Raw genomic sequence first — 17,588 nt, 5'->3', positions numbered from 1 at the left:
ATAGCAGAAATTAAGATAAGTCGATTTGATTTCTTTTATAGAGTAAAACTAAGAATATATGTTTTAGAATATTAATATCCATGGATATCAATAAGCAGGAACACATCCAGAGAAAGGTGATTAAAATAATGATGATGATGGAAATATTTTACTATAAAGACTGCAGGAACTGGAAGTGTTTAGTCTGGAAAGAAAAGGCTGTGATAACAGTTTTGGGGTAGCAAACATGAAAAACATGGTGGCCACAGAACAGTCATTGGTAGTTTTAAGAAACTTTTGGTTGGAGCAGGGATTATGGTTTACTTATTTAATGAATTTATTTTTCTTTAACTTCAGAAGCAGAACAGGGGTAACAGTAACAGAATAATTGTCAAACAATGAAAACTACAAAAATTGAACAACTTTTCCCTAAAACTAAGTTTCCCGTCAATGAAAATATCAATATCAGTCCAGATCATCGTGTTTCTTAAACTCTGTAGAAACTGCTAAACTGGATGAGAGTTTAGACTATATTACGTTGACAATTTCTGTCAGCTTTAAGAGATTCACCTTGATATAACTTTGACTACACTTTGGGATACTCTTATTTGCAAGAAGTTTTGTTGGCTCTTAAAAGAAAGGCATCTAAATCTGCATTTCTTGCCATGTAAATACTGATTTAATTAACACTTGCAACCTGTGAAGATGCAAAACCTTAAGTGTTAATTAAACCTCTATTTACATAGCAAGCAGTATGTAGCCCTCCATTTTCTTGTGTAATACAAGAAAGACTATTTTAAACTCCACTAATTCACTGTGCATGGGAATAATAGGATGCTTTGGTTAACTTTCAGCAGAGTCTTATTTTATGGAGAACAACAAAACCACAATTTATGAAGTCTTCCACCTTTGTCTTGTTGTTCAATAACAGAATACCCATTTTTACAACACATTTTTCTTAGTAATATTTCATTTCATTATAATAATAAATCCTTATATAATCCTCACTCTCAATAAAATAAGGTGTAATTTTATGGCAAACATCATTTGTGAAAACACAGTGAATTTGAATGTATTAAAGGCAAGCTTTAATTTTTAAAATTGTAACAGCATCTTCTCATTGTTAGAATTTTTAGATTTTCTATAGTAAAATCAGCAACATAATAGTAAAAACCCCTAAGAACAGTATAACAGACTAAAAGAAAAACTACTTCTCCAAAGCATTTTTTTAGATGCATAAATTAACTCTTTAAAATAAAGAAATAGCACATGCAGATTCTCCGGTAAATAATTTTAATCCATTTTTGCTTTTGATATATTAGGATGGCCATTTTCCCATTGTTAAGCAACTTCCTTAATCACTTACATTGCTAATTTACTAGTTTGGTTGCATGGAATGAATGAACAATATTTAGAACCACAGGGCCTTTCACTTATTTGTTCAAAGGATGTTTTTGAACGTCTACCATATGCACAATGTAATCTTATGCTCCTGTTCAATTACGTGAGCTATCTCTGTAGTTCTGATAGAAAGTCTGAGACACAAATACTCAGGATGGTTATACATTTATATGGGTAATACAATTATAGTAAGTAAGCAGAAACATTGCAAAAAAACAAGTATATACAGACACGTAATTTTTGTTTTACAATTGGCTTAGCACTTCAAACCCTCTTCATATTTTCAATACAAACTTGGAACTGTTGAAATCAACCTCTTAACACAAAAACGATCCTGTCTGAGATTTTTTTGATAAGAAAATTCCAAATAACATTAGTTTAGCATAGAAAAATAAAATAAATCTCTCTTATGACCATTCTGGTAAAAACATGAGCATGTTATAATACTATAGAAAAGTAAATATAATCCTCTATTGCAGTTACTTAAATTGATTTTGTTGTAGCATATTTTACAACTGACCTGTTTTTGCTCATGAAAAATCACATTGTAAAGAATAATACAATAAAAACAGATGCAATAAAAATTCAGAAGATCACCCAATTATCATTGTATGATATCAGTGTATGAGGTAAGTTACCTTTTCCATGGGTTACATCAACAGTCCATGTACAATTCAAAGAATTTGGATAGAATTCTGGGTAACCTGGTGATAAAATTGTTCCACTAGGCCCTCTAACATCTCCTCCACATAATGCTGAAAATACAAAGAAACACAATCAAATTATCAGTTATAGAGAGGCAGAGGCTGAACAAACCACTTCTCTCCTCTCAGGAAATAGAACGAATCTCATTTTGTTATCTTAAATTACTTCCTGTTTATAACAGCAGTGTAAAGACCTTCTCCAATATCAGGAAATCATTCCATCCATTTCAGCAGTAGAGAAGTGAAAGATATGTAATAGCCTTTGAGTATTACTACTGGCCCCAAGAGAATACAGATGGACTTTCCCATTTTAATTTGAAGTACATACTTATCTTACACATTTCTAATTTTTAAGCATAAACTGGTCATAAATTTGCATAAACTGGTGATAAATTAAATATGAGTAATTAATTGTTTAGCAGCCCCTCTTTTATTATGCTTAAAAACACTAACCTGCTAATTATACAAAATTATTTCTTTTAAATTCCTAAAGGGATATTTGCCATTCTTCGTAGAATTGCTTTTAAAACAGTGAAGTAAACTGAAAATTTGGAAGGTTGCTTCTGTGCTTCTGCATTTCTCTGGGAAATATCATGAACAAAAAGGTACAGATTTTTTTGAGTAGGTACAGATTTTTTAATTAGATACTCCAGAATAAATGTTTATTAAGTGAGGTCAAAGAAATTTAAATTTGATTCAATGTTCATTTATTTGAGAACAGATCACAATCAAATCCATTTACAATGTCTTCTACCACATTTAAGAACCATCAGTGATTATGGTATACTGGATAATTTTATCAGTATTAAAAATTAAAGGAAACAAAGATATAGCCAGGTAAGAGTGGGTATTCTAGCGCAAGCAGAGGTGTTGGCTCCTTATTCCATTCCACTTGCAGGTGACAACTCTCATGGCCATGGCTCTGATCCTTGATCAGCTTCCCTGGGACAACAGAAAAGTGAATTTTCACTTTACTCTCTTCCCTGATTTCTTCCAAGTAGCATTGCTGAGAAAGAGAAAAGTTGAGGTAATCTGGTATTGAGTTCCCTAAATAGCATTAAATCTAACTGAACCATTTCTGACTAAAGGATCTTTGGACACTAGTGAAACAAGATTAATTTAGAAAGAATCGATTTTTACGCAGAAACGTAAGTATAGAGAAAATATAATTGAATTCCAAACACGCTTTCCATACAACATAACTGACAACAAAAAAGGGTAATGTCCTGTTTTTCAGTCACACTCCAAGTAGTACAGAGTATCCATAAGCTATTTAAAGACTAAATGTACTTTTTATGCAAACTTCTTAAAATAAATATGCAGCATTACTGAGGGAAGAATAAAGACTCTATCATTATACTTCGATTTTAAATAATGTTAGTACTTTACTATTGTGCAGAGGGTGGGCAGGAGGCAGTGTAGTTGTAGACTTGGGCACAGGAACTCAATTGAGGCTGCTAGAGTTTGAATCCTGACTGCCACTAACTAGTGGGGTGACTCTGGGCAAGGTACTTAATCTTTGTTTACCTTAGTTTCCTCACCTGTAAGTGGTGATCATAACTGCACTTACCTCATAGAGTTATTTTGAAGATAAAGTGAGTTAATAACATGTAAAGCACTTGTATCAGTTGCACATGGTAACTGATGATAAATCCTCAATAAGTGGTAACTATCATTGTTTTTACCATCAACCCTCATTATCTAGTTTGTTTTGTGAATCAGCTAATCATGGGCTGTGAAGACACCGCGAGAACTCTGTAAGAGTGAAGCATGCTGTACGTTGAATATCTAGGCAATTTAGGCCAATCGAGGTTACATTCTTGGATCAGGGAAAGAAATTCTGCTTATTCACTTTTCCTCCCTTTAATTCAGGAAATTTAGATTAGTTGCCTCTGGAGAAAAAGTTTAAATTGTAGGAAAGACCTAACCAAATCAGTTTATTAGGTGATAATGATAGTTCAAGTCAGTCCAAGTCACGGAAAAATTAAGTAGCTGCTTTTTACAAAGCTCAGGAATTAAAAAATAAGTAAATAAATGAATATAATTCATTCCTTGTATAGTTATTCTCAGAATGAATTGGGAATACAAAAGGGGAGGACAGATCAAGATGGTGGTTTAAAGCAACATGATCTGATCTTTCAAAAAAAAGATAACTTGTAAGAATGCAGAAAGGAGACAGAACTGGGAAGGATGGAGTGTACATGGTTAAAAATCATGGGATCCATGATTAGTAATTTGAACTTTTATCCCTACACAACATAAGCCCATCAGGTATTTTTGACATGGGGTATAACATAAAATAACCTGGGTGTGAAGGATGAAGGTTGGACTGAAAAAGTTGGGGACCAAATTTAAGTTTAATTGTAGTTGTATTGACAAGAGATAATGAAGGTCTGCGTTGCTTCTGGTAAAACTAGATATATATAGATAGATAGATAGATAGATAGATAGATAGATAGATAGATAGATAGATAGATAGATAAATAGATAGATAGATAGATTCACTTTTATTATTAATAAAGTTTAATCATGTTGGTATGCTGAGGCATTATTTTTATTCTCCTGCAACTTCTGATAGCATTGCCTGTATATCTTTCGATCTTGGTGAATTTACTTATGCCAACCATGTTGCTTTACCAAGGCCTGGCAAACACAGTGTCTTTATACCACTATAATTTATCTCAATATTGGGATGGACACATGACCTGGACAAATCAAATCATAATGGACTCTTCTCTGTTACTATGGTAACTGGTCGAAGTATGGACCAATCAGAGACCTTTTCTGGGTTTTTTCTAATTGGAGGAACAAGGAAAAACTCTCATTCTTCTCTGATCCTAATAACTTGAGGCTATTCATTTCCATCTTCCTGAAAGGCTATTCTCCACTGCCAATCTCCTAGGTGGAAAAAGATTGACTGCAATTGAAGAGAATTATGTCAATGCACAGAGAAAAGTCTAGGTAGAAAATGGAGAGATCCCTGAAAAGATTTGAATTCATGATAATAATTAGTTATGAAAAGGCCTCTTCCTTTTCTAAGATTTGAGTAGTTGAACAACAAATTCTACTTTCATGTTTTAAAACTAGTTAGAATTGGGTTTCTGTCACTTACAATCACAAGAATGCTGTCTGTTATAAATGGTACTATACCAAATGCAGGGGAAATGTGCTGATGATTCTTTTCATACCATGTTATAAAAACAAATTGGACTAAAGCTTTACTAAAAAATGATAGCACTAACAGTAGTGGAAAATGTAATAATAAAATGAACAATGTGATCTTCCATTTAGAAATTTAAAAAAGTACAGAAGTTGGAAATAGTGTTACAAATCAAAATTAAATCCCAGTACTAAATAATGCATAGATTTGCATTGTATGTCCTTTTTGATACAGCACATATGAATGCACTTTCCAATCTTAGGGAAGCAGTTTCTTGTACTGCATTTTCATGTCTTTTCTGAAAAATGAAGCATTTCTGACTTATCCACCATAGAAATAAAAAAGTGACAAAGGACACTGGTATACTATTCATCATAACCAGGACCTTGCCACCACCGGGAAGTCTGGGTGTGCTACCACTGTGCTGTGTAGCTAGGTAGACTTTGAATTGGCACATGTTGCCTTCCCAGACAGGAGCTCTAACCCTTCAGTGCATTCATCTGATATCAGTTTGACATTTTCAGTGCTATTTCGTCAAAGAGTCCAAGCATACAACATGCACTTAAAATGATTACCTCAGCACATTTAAAAAATACATATAGTATCATTAGGCATGGGCTAAGTTTGGTTGATTATCAACATTCATTCTCTATTGATTTATTTTGGGTTTATAAATCAGTTTATTTTGCATATATTAAATGAATCTTTACCATCACAGGTTGGGAGTGGATGACTCCACCAGTGGTTTTTTTCACATAGAAGGGGCTCTTCATGGCTCAGTCTGTATCCTGGATCACAGCTAAACGAAACAGTAGATCCGATGGAGAAATCATGACCATAGCGGCGGCCATGTACAGGGATGCCAGGGTCCAAGCAAGAATAGGTGTTCACTGTAACACCTGGGAAACAAAAGGAATACGACAAATATTAAGCTTGATGGGAATCAGATTAGCTGAAATTAATTTCTATCTTCCAACAATTGTGAATTATGATTTTCACAAATAAATTAATGTACCTATAACTGTATTTTAAAACCCAGAAATTTATTTAACAACTTTGTGTTGACATTCTCTTTGACATTTCCACAAAGACCAAAGTCAGGTCATTTAGTTGTATAAAACCTCGAGAGTATTTAATTATCTATCAAACATTTTAGTGTTATAAATTGTATATATGCAATCATAGCATTAATTCATGTTTCTTGAGTTTATTATGTTCCAGGAACAACTGTAAACATTTTGCAAAATTTGCTTCATTTAACCCTTCAAAGAATTCTAGGAAATTAGTTTTATGCTTAAAACTTTATTTGGTTGTTAGGTGACTTTGACTTTGGAGCCGTTGTCCATAATCAATACTATTTACAAAGAATAGGTGTTCACTGTAACACCTGGGAAACAAAAGGAATATGACAAAGAGTAAGCTTGATGGGAATCAGCTTTGCTGAAATTAATTTCTATCTTCAAACAATTGTGAATTATGATTTTCACAAATAAATTAATGTATCCATCACTGTATTTTAAAACCCAGAAATTTATTTACAAAGTGTTTGAACATTTTAAGCAATTTTTATATTTGAACTTCATCATTTTGATAAAAAATATATATATAAAAAGAAGAGTAGAGGCATTTTTCCGTATAAGAAAGTATGAACACCAGTACTTTTCTAAGTAAAACAGTGCAAGGGCTCTGGTGGCTACTTGTGGAAATTTACATTAGCCTCAAAGCTACCCTGAGATTTATAATTCCTAACTGAGAGCATACCACGAGTATGCTTTTCCTTTAATAAGATATGGTTTCCTAACTTTGGCCTTATTGACTTTTTGGGTGGAATAATTCTTTGCTGTGGGGCTGTCCTATTCATTATAGTATGTTTAGCAGCATACCTGGCTGCAAGAATGCCAACAGCACTCCTGTAGTCATGGCAATCAAAAATGTCTCCGATATTGGCAAATGTTCCCTGGGGTGAAAATATATCCCCAGTTGAGAATTGGAGTAAGGTAAAATAAATGATTCTTATTCTTTGTAAAAGGGATATTTAAACAATGAATAACTACTGTTTTTATAATTCAAAAAATATAATTAGCATTTCCAAAACTTATATATCATATTAAATTACATGAGAAAATATTTATTTGTATAAGCTACCCAATTTTAAAATGAAGCCCAACAAAATGCTAAAAGATGTTCTATTCTAAAGAGATAAATTGTAAATTTTAAGTATATTTATGAATCATATCCATTTCATTTAAATACTGTTTTTAATGAGGAACTAAAATATAACAAAATTTTATCTGCAACAAAATTACTTTTACCTGCTATATTCCTCTTCTAAATATGACCATAGTTCTAGGCAACCCAAGGCTTTGAAATCCTCATTCATCTTTGAATCCCTCTCAGAATATTTTTCCTTCACAAAATACATGTGGAATCTACCCTCACTGAAAAGCATAATGTAATTTATTCTCTTACCTTACCAAAGTCCTTAATTACTTCAAGTCTATAAGACAAACTACAATGTCTGGCTTTTCTTTCAGTATCTTTCATCTCCAGTATGTTTTAGATACAGTTTTGGACCTATATCCCTGAAACTTGTTATTTCATTGTTTTTGTACCCCACTGTTGATGGCAGTACATTCAAGGTCAGCATCATTAAATTTAAGACTCCCAAACTAAACTCACTATTCTTAATTTCCATTCTCTCCCAATAGTCATTTTTCATTACCAGTCAGGTGAGTCTCCTCACTAGTTTTACACTTTATTTCTCTGCCACTTATACCCTTAACTTTCCCCTTAATTTACATAATGTTCTCAAACTTTAACTGCAAGTTCAGATCCACTCTCCTTCAAGTCTTGACCTTCTAATGCTCTAGCTCATAAATAACTTTCGTTTACTCAATACTCTCATGTTGTAGTGATATCTTAAGAAATCAGGAAAGGGGGGGTTTGCAAATGTCACATAAAATGTAAATTATAGTAACAGCATATCAAAAAATTGAATTATCCAAAAGTGATTTTAATTGTTTCAGATTACTCTGCGTAGAGGTCAGTGAATAGGACAAGTTACTCCTTTGATTTGTCCTTTTTGCTTCTCCAACTGATGGATGATACATTTAATTTATGTTCCCTTCTGTACTATATGCATCCAGTAGAGAAACATAGAGTGGGGAAAAAGTGCCCCTGGAAAGGGAATAAAATGAAAGTCTGGAGTGCAAGCAGTGTAGCATTCCAAAAAATAAAATCCTTCCCGTAGAATTTTGGTTCTCTGGAGAAATCCAGTTTTCTTTTTCAAATAAGTGTAATAAAAAAAAAAAAAAAAAAAAAGAAAAAAGAAATTCACCAAACACCAAATATATTTTGAAAGTTTAAATTAGTATACTAATTGAAGTTTTACTTCACTGCTTTTCAGGCTCATGAATGGTTTGTTTAAAAAAGATAGTTTGTTTACATTCAGCTTGGGAAAGTTATCAAGTGAAAGTTATCAAGAGAAACGTTTTTGTTTATTTGTGCTCCTGATAAAAAAGGGTTCCTGGTGTTAGAGATTATTTCACAATAGTAAATAAACCATAAGACTGAAAAAAATAAAAATGAGAGAAAGTTATTTCTTATTTTTAAGAAGAAAGTTACTGCCTCCTGGCAAATTTGACCAAAACCAATATCCAGTGTCTCTCATCTACTTCTAGCTTGGCCTCCACTCGGCCTTTTTAGGCACTAGCCCTCAATAATAACTTGGACTATATCACCAACGGGCTATAGGTGATAAATGCTGACTGTGACAAAGGCTCTCTGCCTTGATTAAATTTTGGCAGACTCCTCTGATTCCTCTTTTAGACTAAACGTCACCCCTGGACTCTGTGCATGGCCCATTTAGTCTAGTTCTAGCAAAAATCTTATTGGGTCAGTTTATTGATAATTCCCCTCCCTTGATATCTGATGAAACCCCTCATTTCTCGGCCCTTGATATCTTAGCACCCTGGCCTGTCTTCAGAACAAATCCTGCCCTGGTAGGTTAAGCCAGAATCCCCCAACCCCTAATATTCCTTCTTCATTTTCACCCGCTACTTGGCTAGAAACCTCCTTGTAGTCAGAGGTGAGCTCAATCTCTCTGCCCTAATACAGCAACTCCATTGTGGTAAAAGTCTGCTTTACTGCCCTTAACAATTGTCATGAACCATTTCTTCTTCTGTAACAAAGAAATGCATTTGAACGTGACCTCCTGTTTTTATTCGTCATCTGATAAGTTTATAGAGGTAAAACATAAAAGCTATTATTTATTGACCACTTACCTCATCTTACCTGCTATAACAACACTTGGCATGTGTTGTTTCATTTAATCTTTAAAATAGCCATGTGTCTGGCACGTGATACAGACCACATATCTTGGTTGAAATGGGATTGAATGTGATTAATTGGGCATAGGATATAACAATGGAGTAAAAGAAAAGGTGTCTGTCTATTTGTAGCATATTGATAAAAATTAATTGCTAGTAAGAATTAATGTTAGAATCAATTTTTAAAAAGTGACTCTGACTCAGCTTTAATAAATACACGATAAACTAAAGATCTCAGTTAAGGTCTTTCAGTTCATTTGAATTCTCAAGTATATGTTAATTCTCCTGTTGCATTTTAGAATAATGTTTAGAAAATATACTTCCATGCCATAAAGGTCTAAATAAAGGGAGGTTAATAAATTAAACAATATTGTGGATAAGAAGATTAAAAAGAAATAAGCAGTGAATATATATTGATTATGGTTTTAAAGAACAATGAGTGCATTGACCAGATCTACTGGAGACACCCAATATGAAATATAAATTTATAAATATCAAATGCAAAAATCTTTTCTTGAGGGGGAAGGTGTCAAAGGAGAAGTAGTATCTATTTGCACTTGCTATCTTTCAATGACCCTCATAAATGGGCTTCTAGATCCTTTCACCAAAACAGTTTTTCATGAAAAGATATGGCAATGTATTTCTAGATGAAAATGGGTACACATATAAATTTATATGTATGTACATACTCATACATTGCATGTATAAATATGTCAGATGCTTATAAAGCAGAGACTTGTTTCTATGCACATACTAGTATCAACATTTTTTTAAATACGAGATATATTTTAGACTTTTGAACCAAAAATAACCTTTTAAGTGAAATTATTATAAGCTGATTTCAAAACTGTAAATTACATCTTAATTAAATGTTTTAATATATAGACTATGACCAGTTATGTTAGCCCTATTTAAATATATGTGTATATATTTTACTTTTCAATGTTAATATAATTTTTAATACTTTAAACAAAACAAAATTTAATATTTTAAATGGGAATTGTGTGCAATTAGTGGGGTAAAATATGAAAGAATGAATGAATTTATGAAGTAAATGAGAATTTGTCAACATTCATATACATCTTAGACTGACTTTTACTGACTATTGTTGGCTTTTCAGGCTGTGTACAAACAAAAGTACGTGAGCTCATTTTTTAAAAAAATATTTGATACTTCTGACATTTCTTTAGTATTGCCTTTCTTAATGATGTTAGATATTGTTGGAAAATCTATTGCAGAATTTATTAAAATATATACTTTGTAAACCATTAGTATCCTCATTGGCCAAGGAGAGCTTTAATTTCTTTTTTTTTCTTTTTTTAATTTAATCTCCTAGTTCTTTTAGAGATACAATGGTAAAAGGTAAAATCAAATGTAGAGAACACAAAATTATCAAAAAACATTTTGGCATTACTTACTTTCATAATGAATCTTGAAACCATTATTAGAACGGCTGTTGTCTGTTGTAAATAGAAGGTATATAAAATTACTGCTACTAAATAGAAACTGGGGCACTTGAGTGCCATTGTAAGATCCAAGCAAGGGTGACAGAAGATTTGGCCCATCATGAACTTCGAGAACATCATAATTTAGTTCAGTCTGAAATCTAAGATTGAGACACATGTGAAAATATAGTATTAGAATAACACTACATAGCAAAATAACACCTTAGATTGTTATTCAAATTATTATTTTTTTTACCATTTTTATACTATGCTTATCTAATATATGTTAAGTCCCCATCATTTGCAAATACCAAAGTTATAAACTCTTATTCCTAGATAGAATTGTCATTAAAAAGGTATGTGTGTATATTTGTTGTTCATAAGATTTCTTTCAAATGTTATGGATTGTCCTCAGTAAATAAATGGCCTTTTCACTAATGAGGTGTATTTTTGGAGTCAGCGTTCTTTGCCTTCCTTACTTCTAGGGAAAACTATATGATTTATATTTACTCTTCATTAAGAAGATCAGATTTTCATTTTATTTGTATTATATTTTAAATCTGACCTCTGCTTTATACAGTGTTTTTTTGGCAAATATTCTCGCCATTAAAATGTTCACATAGATTTTATTTCAAAAGAGTAGTTCTAATTATAAGCAGGTAGTAATAATGACGATGTCGTTGATGTTTATTAAGTGCCTGAAGATAAACTACTTTATCCATATTAGTTTATGTACTCCTCCCACTCGCCCTATAAATTAGCTCCCATTATTATAATACTCACTTTGCAGATAAGAAAACTGAGGCCTGCAGTACTTAAACAGTATTACGTTTTCTTAAATGACAGAGCTAGTCCTCAAATCCAGGTATCTATTCCTAAGCACTATGCTCCGCTGGCTGGTTTTATTTTTAGATTCTTGGTTGTTGTTACTCCTATAATTTTCAATCTTTTAAAAAGACACACTTGTGTTACAAACTGCAATCAACACAGACTTACTTTTAGCATGCAAAACATATTAATACAAATACCATTTAGTATTCCTTCCTTCCATTTCAAGATTCTACCATATTCTGGATCCCGAATCACAAATCTTTGCTGTAGAAAGACTTCACGTGGTATCATGGAAAACTGTATATCTTCTTTCCTTGCCCATGATGATCCTGAAGCCCAGGAAATTCTTTCCCTATCCTCACCAAGGTGTTCCTAGAGACTTTTCAGTGTTCAGCTTAAATATTTCCACAGAAAGCCCTTACTTAACATCAAAGTGTAAGTTAGTTCTCCTACTACACTGCCACAATTTACTGTGCCTTCCGTGACACCAATCACAGTAGTGTTTGCTTGTTTGATAACTGTCTCATTTAAGAGTCTATAAGTTCCATGAGGTCAGTGTCAGTATTTGTCAAATCTTTGCATGTAGCAGACCAGCAATACATATTTTTTGGATAAATATACCTGGATGAATTAATGTATTTTAAAGACAAAATTTTCTTTCTTTTCTCTAGCGCTGTTACCAAATTTACAGGGGAAAAAAAAAAAACAACAACAACATTCAATATACTTTATACTTGGACACTGCAGTTTTAAGCATGCATTTTCACCTTTGTAAAATGTATCTTTCAATACATTTTTGATAGTTAGTCATCTCCAGAACACTTTAAAAAATAATTTTCAATTGAAATGTACACCAATTTTCAGATAACCACTTTCACTTTCATATCTAAGTCTTTTCCAGCTTTACAACATTAAAAACTACATTATTCTTTAAAAAAGCAAACAGACAAATAAAACTCAAAACCTGGTCAAAACAAATTGAATGGAAAATTTAAAAATTAGAAACTTTAATTCATTATAAAATCTCTGATAGGATTATGAACATGGCATATCGATAATCAAAATTAAGTGTGTAATTTAATGCTATTTAAGAAGTACAATTGAAATACTTTTCAATATGTACCACTGTTACATCCTATTAAACAATATATTTCGTGAAATGAATGGATTTCATAAGTTTATCTTACTTTTTATTTTACAACCTGGAGTATATTACATTTTTCTAAAATACCTTTCCCAATAATATAATTAAGAATAGGAAATGTACATGGACACACACATTTGCAACTGTGTTTTATGAATCCATTATTTGGTTGTTTTGTAGTCAGTCTATTGTAGTATTGAAATTGGAGCTTCACTTTGATAGCTAATCAGCTGATAATAACCAAATTAAAACACACAGAAGAATCAGGGATTACCCTGAATTGAAGCATAAAGAAACTTAATTCTTAATAGAACAGGGCCATTAACTGGTGATATACAGAACACTGTTAAGTAGGAGTGAATCTTTAAAAAGAATATCATCATGGATTTTCCCTAAGGAGCTATAAAAATGCTTTATAATAACAAAGGAAATGTAATAGGGTTACACAATAATTTGAATTTATTTCACTTTTTTTTCATTTTGTGTTTTAAGATAGCTGTATAAATTTCCCACGAATTGCCTCAATCTAATGTTAATTTGTTTATGACATTAAATTTATTATCATAAATAAATGTTATGGAACCACTAGAGGATATTAAAACATAAACTGGATCTAATCTTTTTCAGTTTTTGTCACCCTTTAAAAACATTCTTGATGCAATTGAAACCTATTTTGACTAAACTGAGATTGTCCTCATTAACTTAAAAAGAAAATTGCTCTCTGGGAGACTGATGCTGATAGCTGGTGGTCAAGTAGTTGAGGACAAGAAAAGGAATAGAAAGGAACAGAAACAGATTTAGGATAATTAATGGTAAAATTAGTTTAGTTAGGAGCTGTCAAATATTGAGAAAATTTAGGAACTGGGAAAAAACAAAGCAAATATTTCTCTGCCTATCTGTGGATAACACTTATTAATGGTGTTTGGTTGTGAGGAAGAGACAAACATTAAAAAAATTTTACATGTTCATTGGCGTTACAGTTGCTTTGTTTTGCATTTGTTGAAAAATATATATTTTGAAAATTTCACTGACTTAAGGTACTTTGGGAAATCTCAAAAAGCTAACTAATGTCTAATATATTTGTAATGTTTTTTAGGTTTTTTTCTATAGATTAATTCTAACCAACTGCTACATTTGAGAATATTGAAAACACTGCAAAACAATTATACTACCACCTTACTTATATTATCTAATATTTTAAAATTTCACCTTCAATCAAATTAATTTAAGTTACTCATCAGTACTAGAAAGCAAGTGACATAACTCTGTAATACAATTGATTATTTGGAACCAAATTCTATAAAAAATGATTCTCAGAATGAGAGGGGTTCTTAAAGTGTTGGCAAACAGTATCCTTATGAGAGTTTGGCTGGAATTCAGAAGAAAATAAGGTGTGTTTTTTTAAGAATGTAATTCTTGTTAGATATTTCAGATCTATCTTGTTTCTTAAAACAATGTTAAGCACTAAGATATTATGACGTCACTAAACAAGGAAGTGACAGATACACACATTTCTTATTTCCAACTGACTATTTTATGCTACTACCCTAATGGATAAAACTCTCATTTGTTTTTTTAACTTAATGTAAGTCCCTGGCTTATTGCTTTCCTACTGAGTTTTGAATAACCATGAGACAGCTCTTTACAATGTGGATTATTTTAAAGGAACCGGTTTTCTGACAAAGCACATAGAGTGCAGGCAGCCTTAACACAGAATCTCATACCCCTAAAGGGCCTCAAGAAAGAAGAAATGGGAGAAGAGGTTTAAATAATTTTCTGGTTAAATAGCTCCAACTCAAGAATCGTATGGGCACGTCTGTGTGTTTGTGTGTGTGTGTGTGTCTGTGTGTGTGTGTGCGCTTGTAAAATTCATTCATCAGAGCATAATTCCACTATATATATTTATATACTTACCACATGAATGCAATATGTACAAAAGTTTCTTTACTTTTTTTTTTTTTTAAGGGGTTGGGAGATAAGGGGAGTCAACAATATAATTGGGAAATTATATAGAATCTTATATGTGGATTTCTGAATAGTGATCCAATCACAGATCAGAAGCTTCATTCTTTTAACATTTTAATCATCACTGTTATATAATCTTTCACCAGACAGATAATTATAAACTAATTCAAATTTATTAATACTAATTATCCTAGGGGGAAAATAAAGCAGGACTCTGCTAACCAATCACTAACACACTTTAATCTGATAGTCATTTTTGTGAAGGACTTGTCAAGATAGGTAGTGTGCATAACTATCTTAGGCAGCAACATGGTATTGATTTAACTGTGTTTATAGCACCTTTGCCTGTTGAGATCTAGCACAGCTGAATTCATAGGCCCTTCAAAATATAGGCCAACTAAAATCATTGATTTAAACGTCATATGTTCATATCTCAGTAATTTGCATATATGCAGTTGTGTATATATATATGTATATATATATATATACATACATATATATTATCTTGCAGATCTCAATAGTACTGATATCACATTAAACAAATAAAAAATTAACTTGAACACTGAATGAAAGGTTAAAGTGGGCAAGCACTCTGAATCTTTCAAGGCACAACAGTTGACTACTGCAGTAAAATTATATATTGATTTGGTAAATAAAATGGAGAGTGTCGAGTATTCTTTTAGATAATATATATTTTTCAAAGGTAGAAAAATGTTTCCAGAGACCTTTCAAATGTAATTTTGATAGAGTGTCCGGGTTCAGCTTCGATCACCCATTCACAATTCAAAGAGTCTTTATAGTATCCTGGCCATCCTGGTGAGAGAATCAATCCACTAGGAGCTGAAAAATGGCCACCGCATGGAGCTGAAACACGAAATCAGAGAACAAGAATAGAACTTTTAGAACAAGTTGCAGAAATTATTCTTAATACTAACTATAATTTTTAAAATGAATCTCTGCATGTACTTATTAAATGCTAGTTCATAATGTTTTGAAAATAGAAGTGCATCTAGTTCTTCTGTTATTGAGTGATTATTTTTCTTTAAAACAGTAAATTACTTTTTAAACTATGGCATAGCTACACAGTCAACATGTCAGAAGAACTGATCATCCTCAAATTTCCTGATAACGTCTCTTAACTGCGTTCTTGTGTCTCCCTTATCTTCTTCTTCAAAGCTTGAAAAATAAAGTAACTTGTACATTTTAGTTTCTCTTTAATTTTCTGCTTTATGTTATCAAACACTACTAATTTGTGCTATACACTGCCTATAACTTTGGTTTTCCTTTTTCCAGTCTCTACTATAATTTTGGCCTTCATTAATTCATTGATCTTACTTAATTTCCCATCTGCTAATTTCTCTCTTGCTTCAGTCCAGCTGTCAGAATAATGTTCTTCAAATTACAGTTTCATCATACCATTCATTCTCTTTTCTAAACATGTATTTTGATCCCTTTCCCTTCAACATCAGATTCAAATTCTTAGTGTCCTTAATTACTTATCAAGTATTTCCTGCATTCAACCCACAAGTATTCAATCTATGGCTTTTCCTAAAATCACACAAAAGTGAAACTACAATGACAACATTGTAATTTCAGTAGCTACTTGATTAAGCTTTTAGTGTAAATGCCTCATTTTACACTAAGATAGAAGATGAATAAAGAAAGTTCAGAAAAGAGCAACTTGCCAAGGTTCACAAGGTTTAAATGTCTAAACTGTATTTGCAAGTCAGTTTTTACAAACTAGGACCTCAAAACCCGGTCTTCTCCCATTATTTCCTGCGTTGATAAATGAAACTACCATCCATGGAGTTGCATAAGCCAGTGAACCAGAGGCTGTCATCTTTCATATTTCCATTATCTTTAGCATTTACTCCCTTATGCAACCTATAATAAAGCTCACTCTTGCCTATCTCTAGTCTATAACTGCCATAACAGTTCAAATTACCATAATCTTATCCCTGAAGTAAACCCTCCTAACTGACCCTCCTAACTCATCTCTTCATCCTCCTTAACTATCCTCCCTCCGTGCTATAGCCAGAGTGATTTTTTTTTTCTTTTTAAACCACAAATCTGATCACGCCCTTCATTGGCATCTTTCTGTGTTGATCAACATGGCCCCACATGATCCAGCTGTTGCTTCTTCGCTGGCCTGGTCTCTGATCTTTTCCCCATCCACACAGCAGCCCAGCTACATTAGTCTCCTCTAAACCTTCAGCAAGTACACACAGGGGGAAAAAAAATAAGCAAAAAAGTATTTGAATTATCAAAAGTTACTCAGAAAGAAAAAAATATCAAATATATCAGCTTTTCAACACATTACAGACCATTCCCAAAGATTTCTGATGTTATAGTTTTTTTCTTTAAATCTTTGCATTTGAACTCAACCCCATGTGTTCTTATTTTTGTTGTTTCCATCCACCATACAGAATTTATAAAACCTATTGCACCAGATCCTGTTTTTTACTGTTTTATTCTTCAAATAATTTGATGTAACCCAAATAAAATTTAAAAAATATTTTTAAATTGGCCTAGGAATCAAGCATCACTGTAAAATGTTCATTTGAAAAATATAGTTTTCCATGTGAAACTGCCAAAATTTGTTATTTTTATGAGAAACAATTTTCACATAAA

The 17,588-nt window shown here is 32.2% G+C and overlaps 1 protein-coding gene across 5 annotated transcripts in view; it reads right to left on the bottom strand.

Moving 5' to 3' along the window:
- CSMD3 (CUB and Sushi multiple domains 3) overlaps nt 1-17,588 on the bottom strand; it is a 1,140,077-nt gene that overhangs the window by 368,235 nt on the left and 754,254 nt on the right. For all 5 annotated transcript variants that reach the window (XM_081069899.1, XM_081069900.1, XM_081069901.1 and 2 more), the window contains 4 exons: nt 15,683-15,821; nt 10,991-11,178; nt 5,955-6,143; nt 2,019-2,135 (listed from right to left, as the gene is read on the bottom strand). In XM_081069899.1, coding sequence (XP_080926025.1) covers nt 2,019-2,135; nt 5,955-6,143; nt 10,991-11,178; nt 15,683-15,821 — 633 coding nt within the window. The remainder of the gene's footprint in view (nt 1-2,018; nt 2,136-5,954; nt 6,144-10,990; nt 11,179-15,682; nt 15,822-17,588) is intronic.

Source organism: Rhinolophus hipposideros (assembly GCF_964194185.1).
Source record: "Rhinolophus hipposideros genome assembly, chromosome: 13".
Classification (NCBI taxonomy): domain Eukaryota; kingdom Metazoa; phylum Chordata; class Mammalia; order Chiroptera; family Rhinolophidae; genus Rhinolophus; species Rhinolophus hipposideros.
Note: the sequence above shows the minus strand (reverse complement) of the source record. Positions and strands in the feature narration are given on the sequence as shown.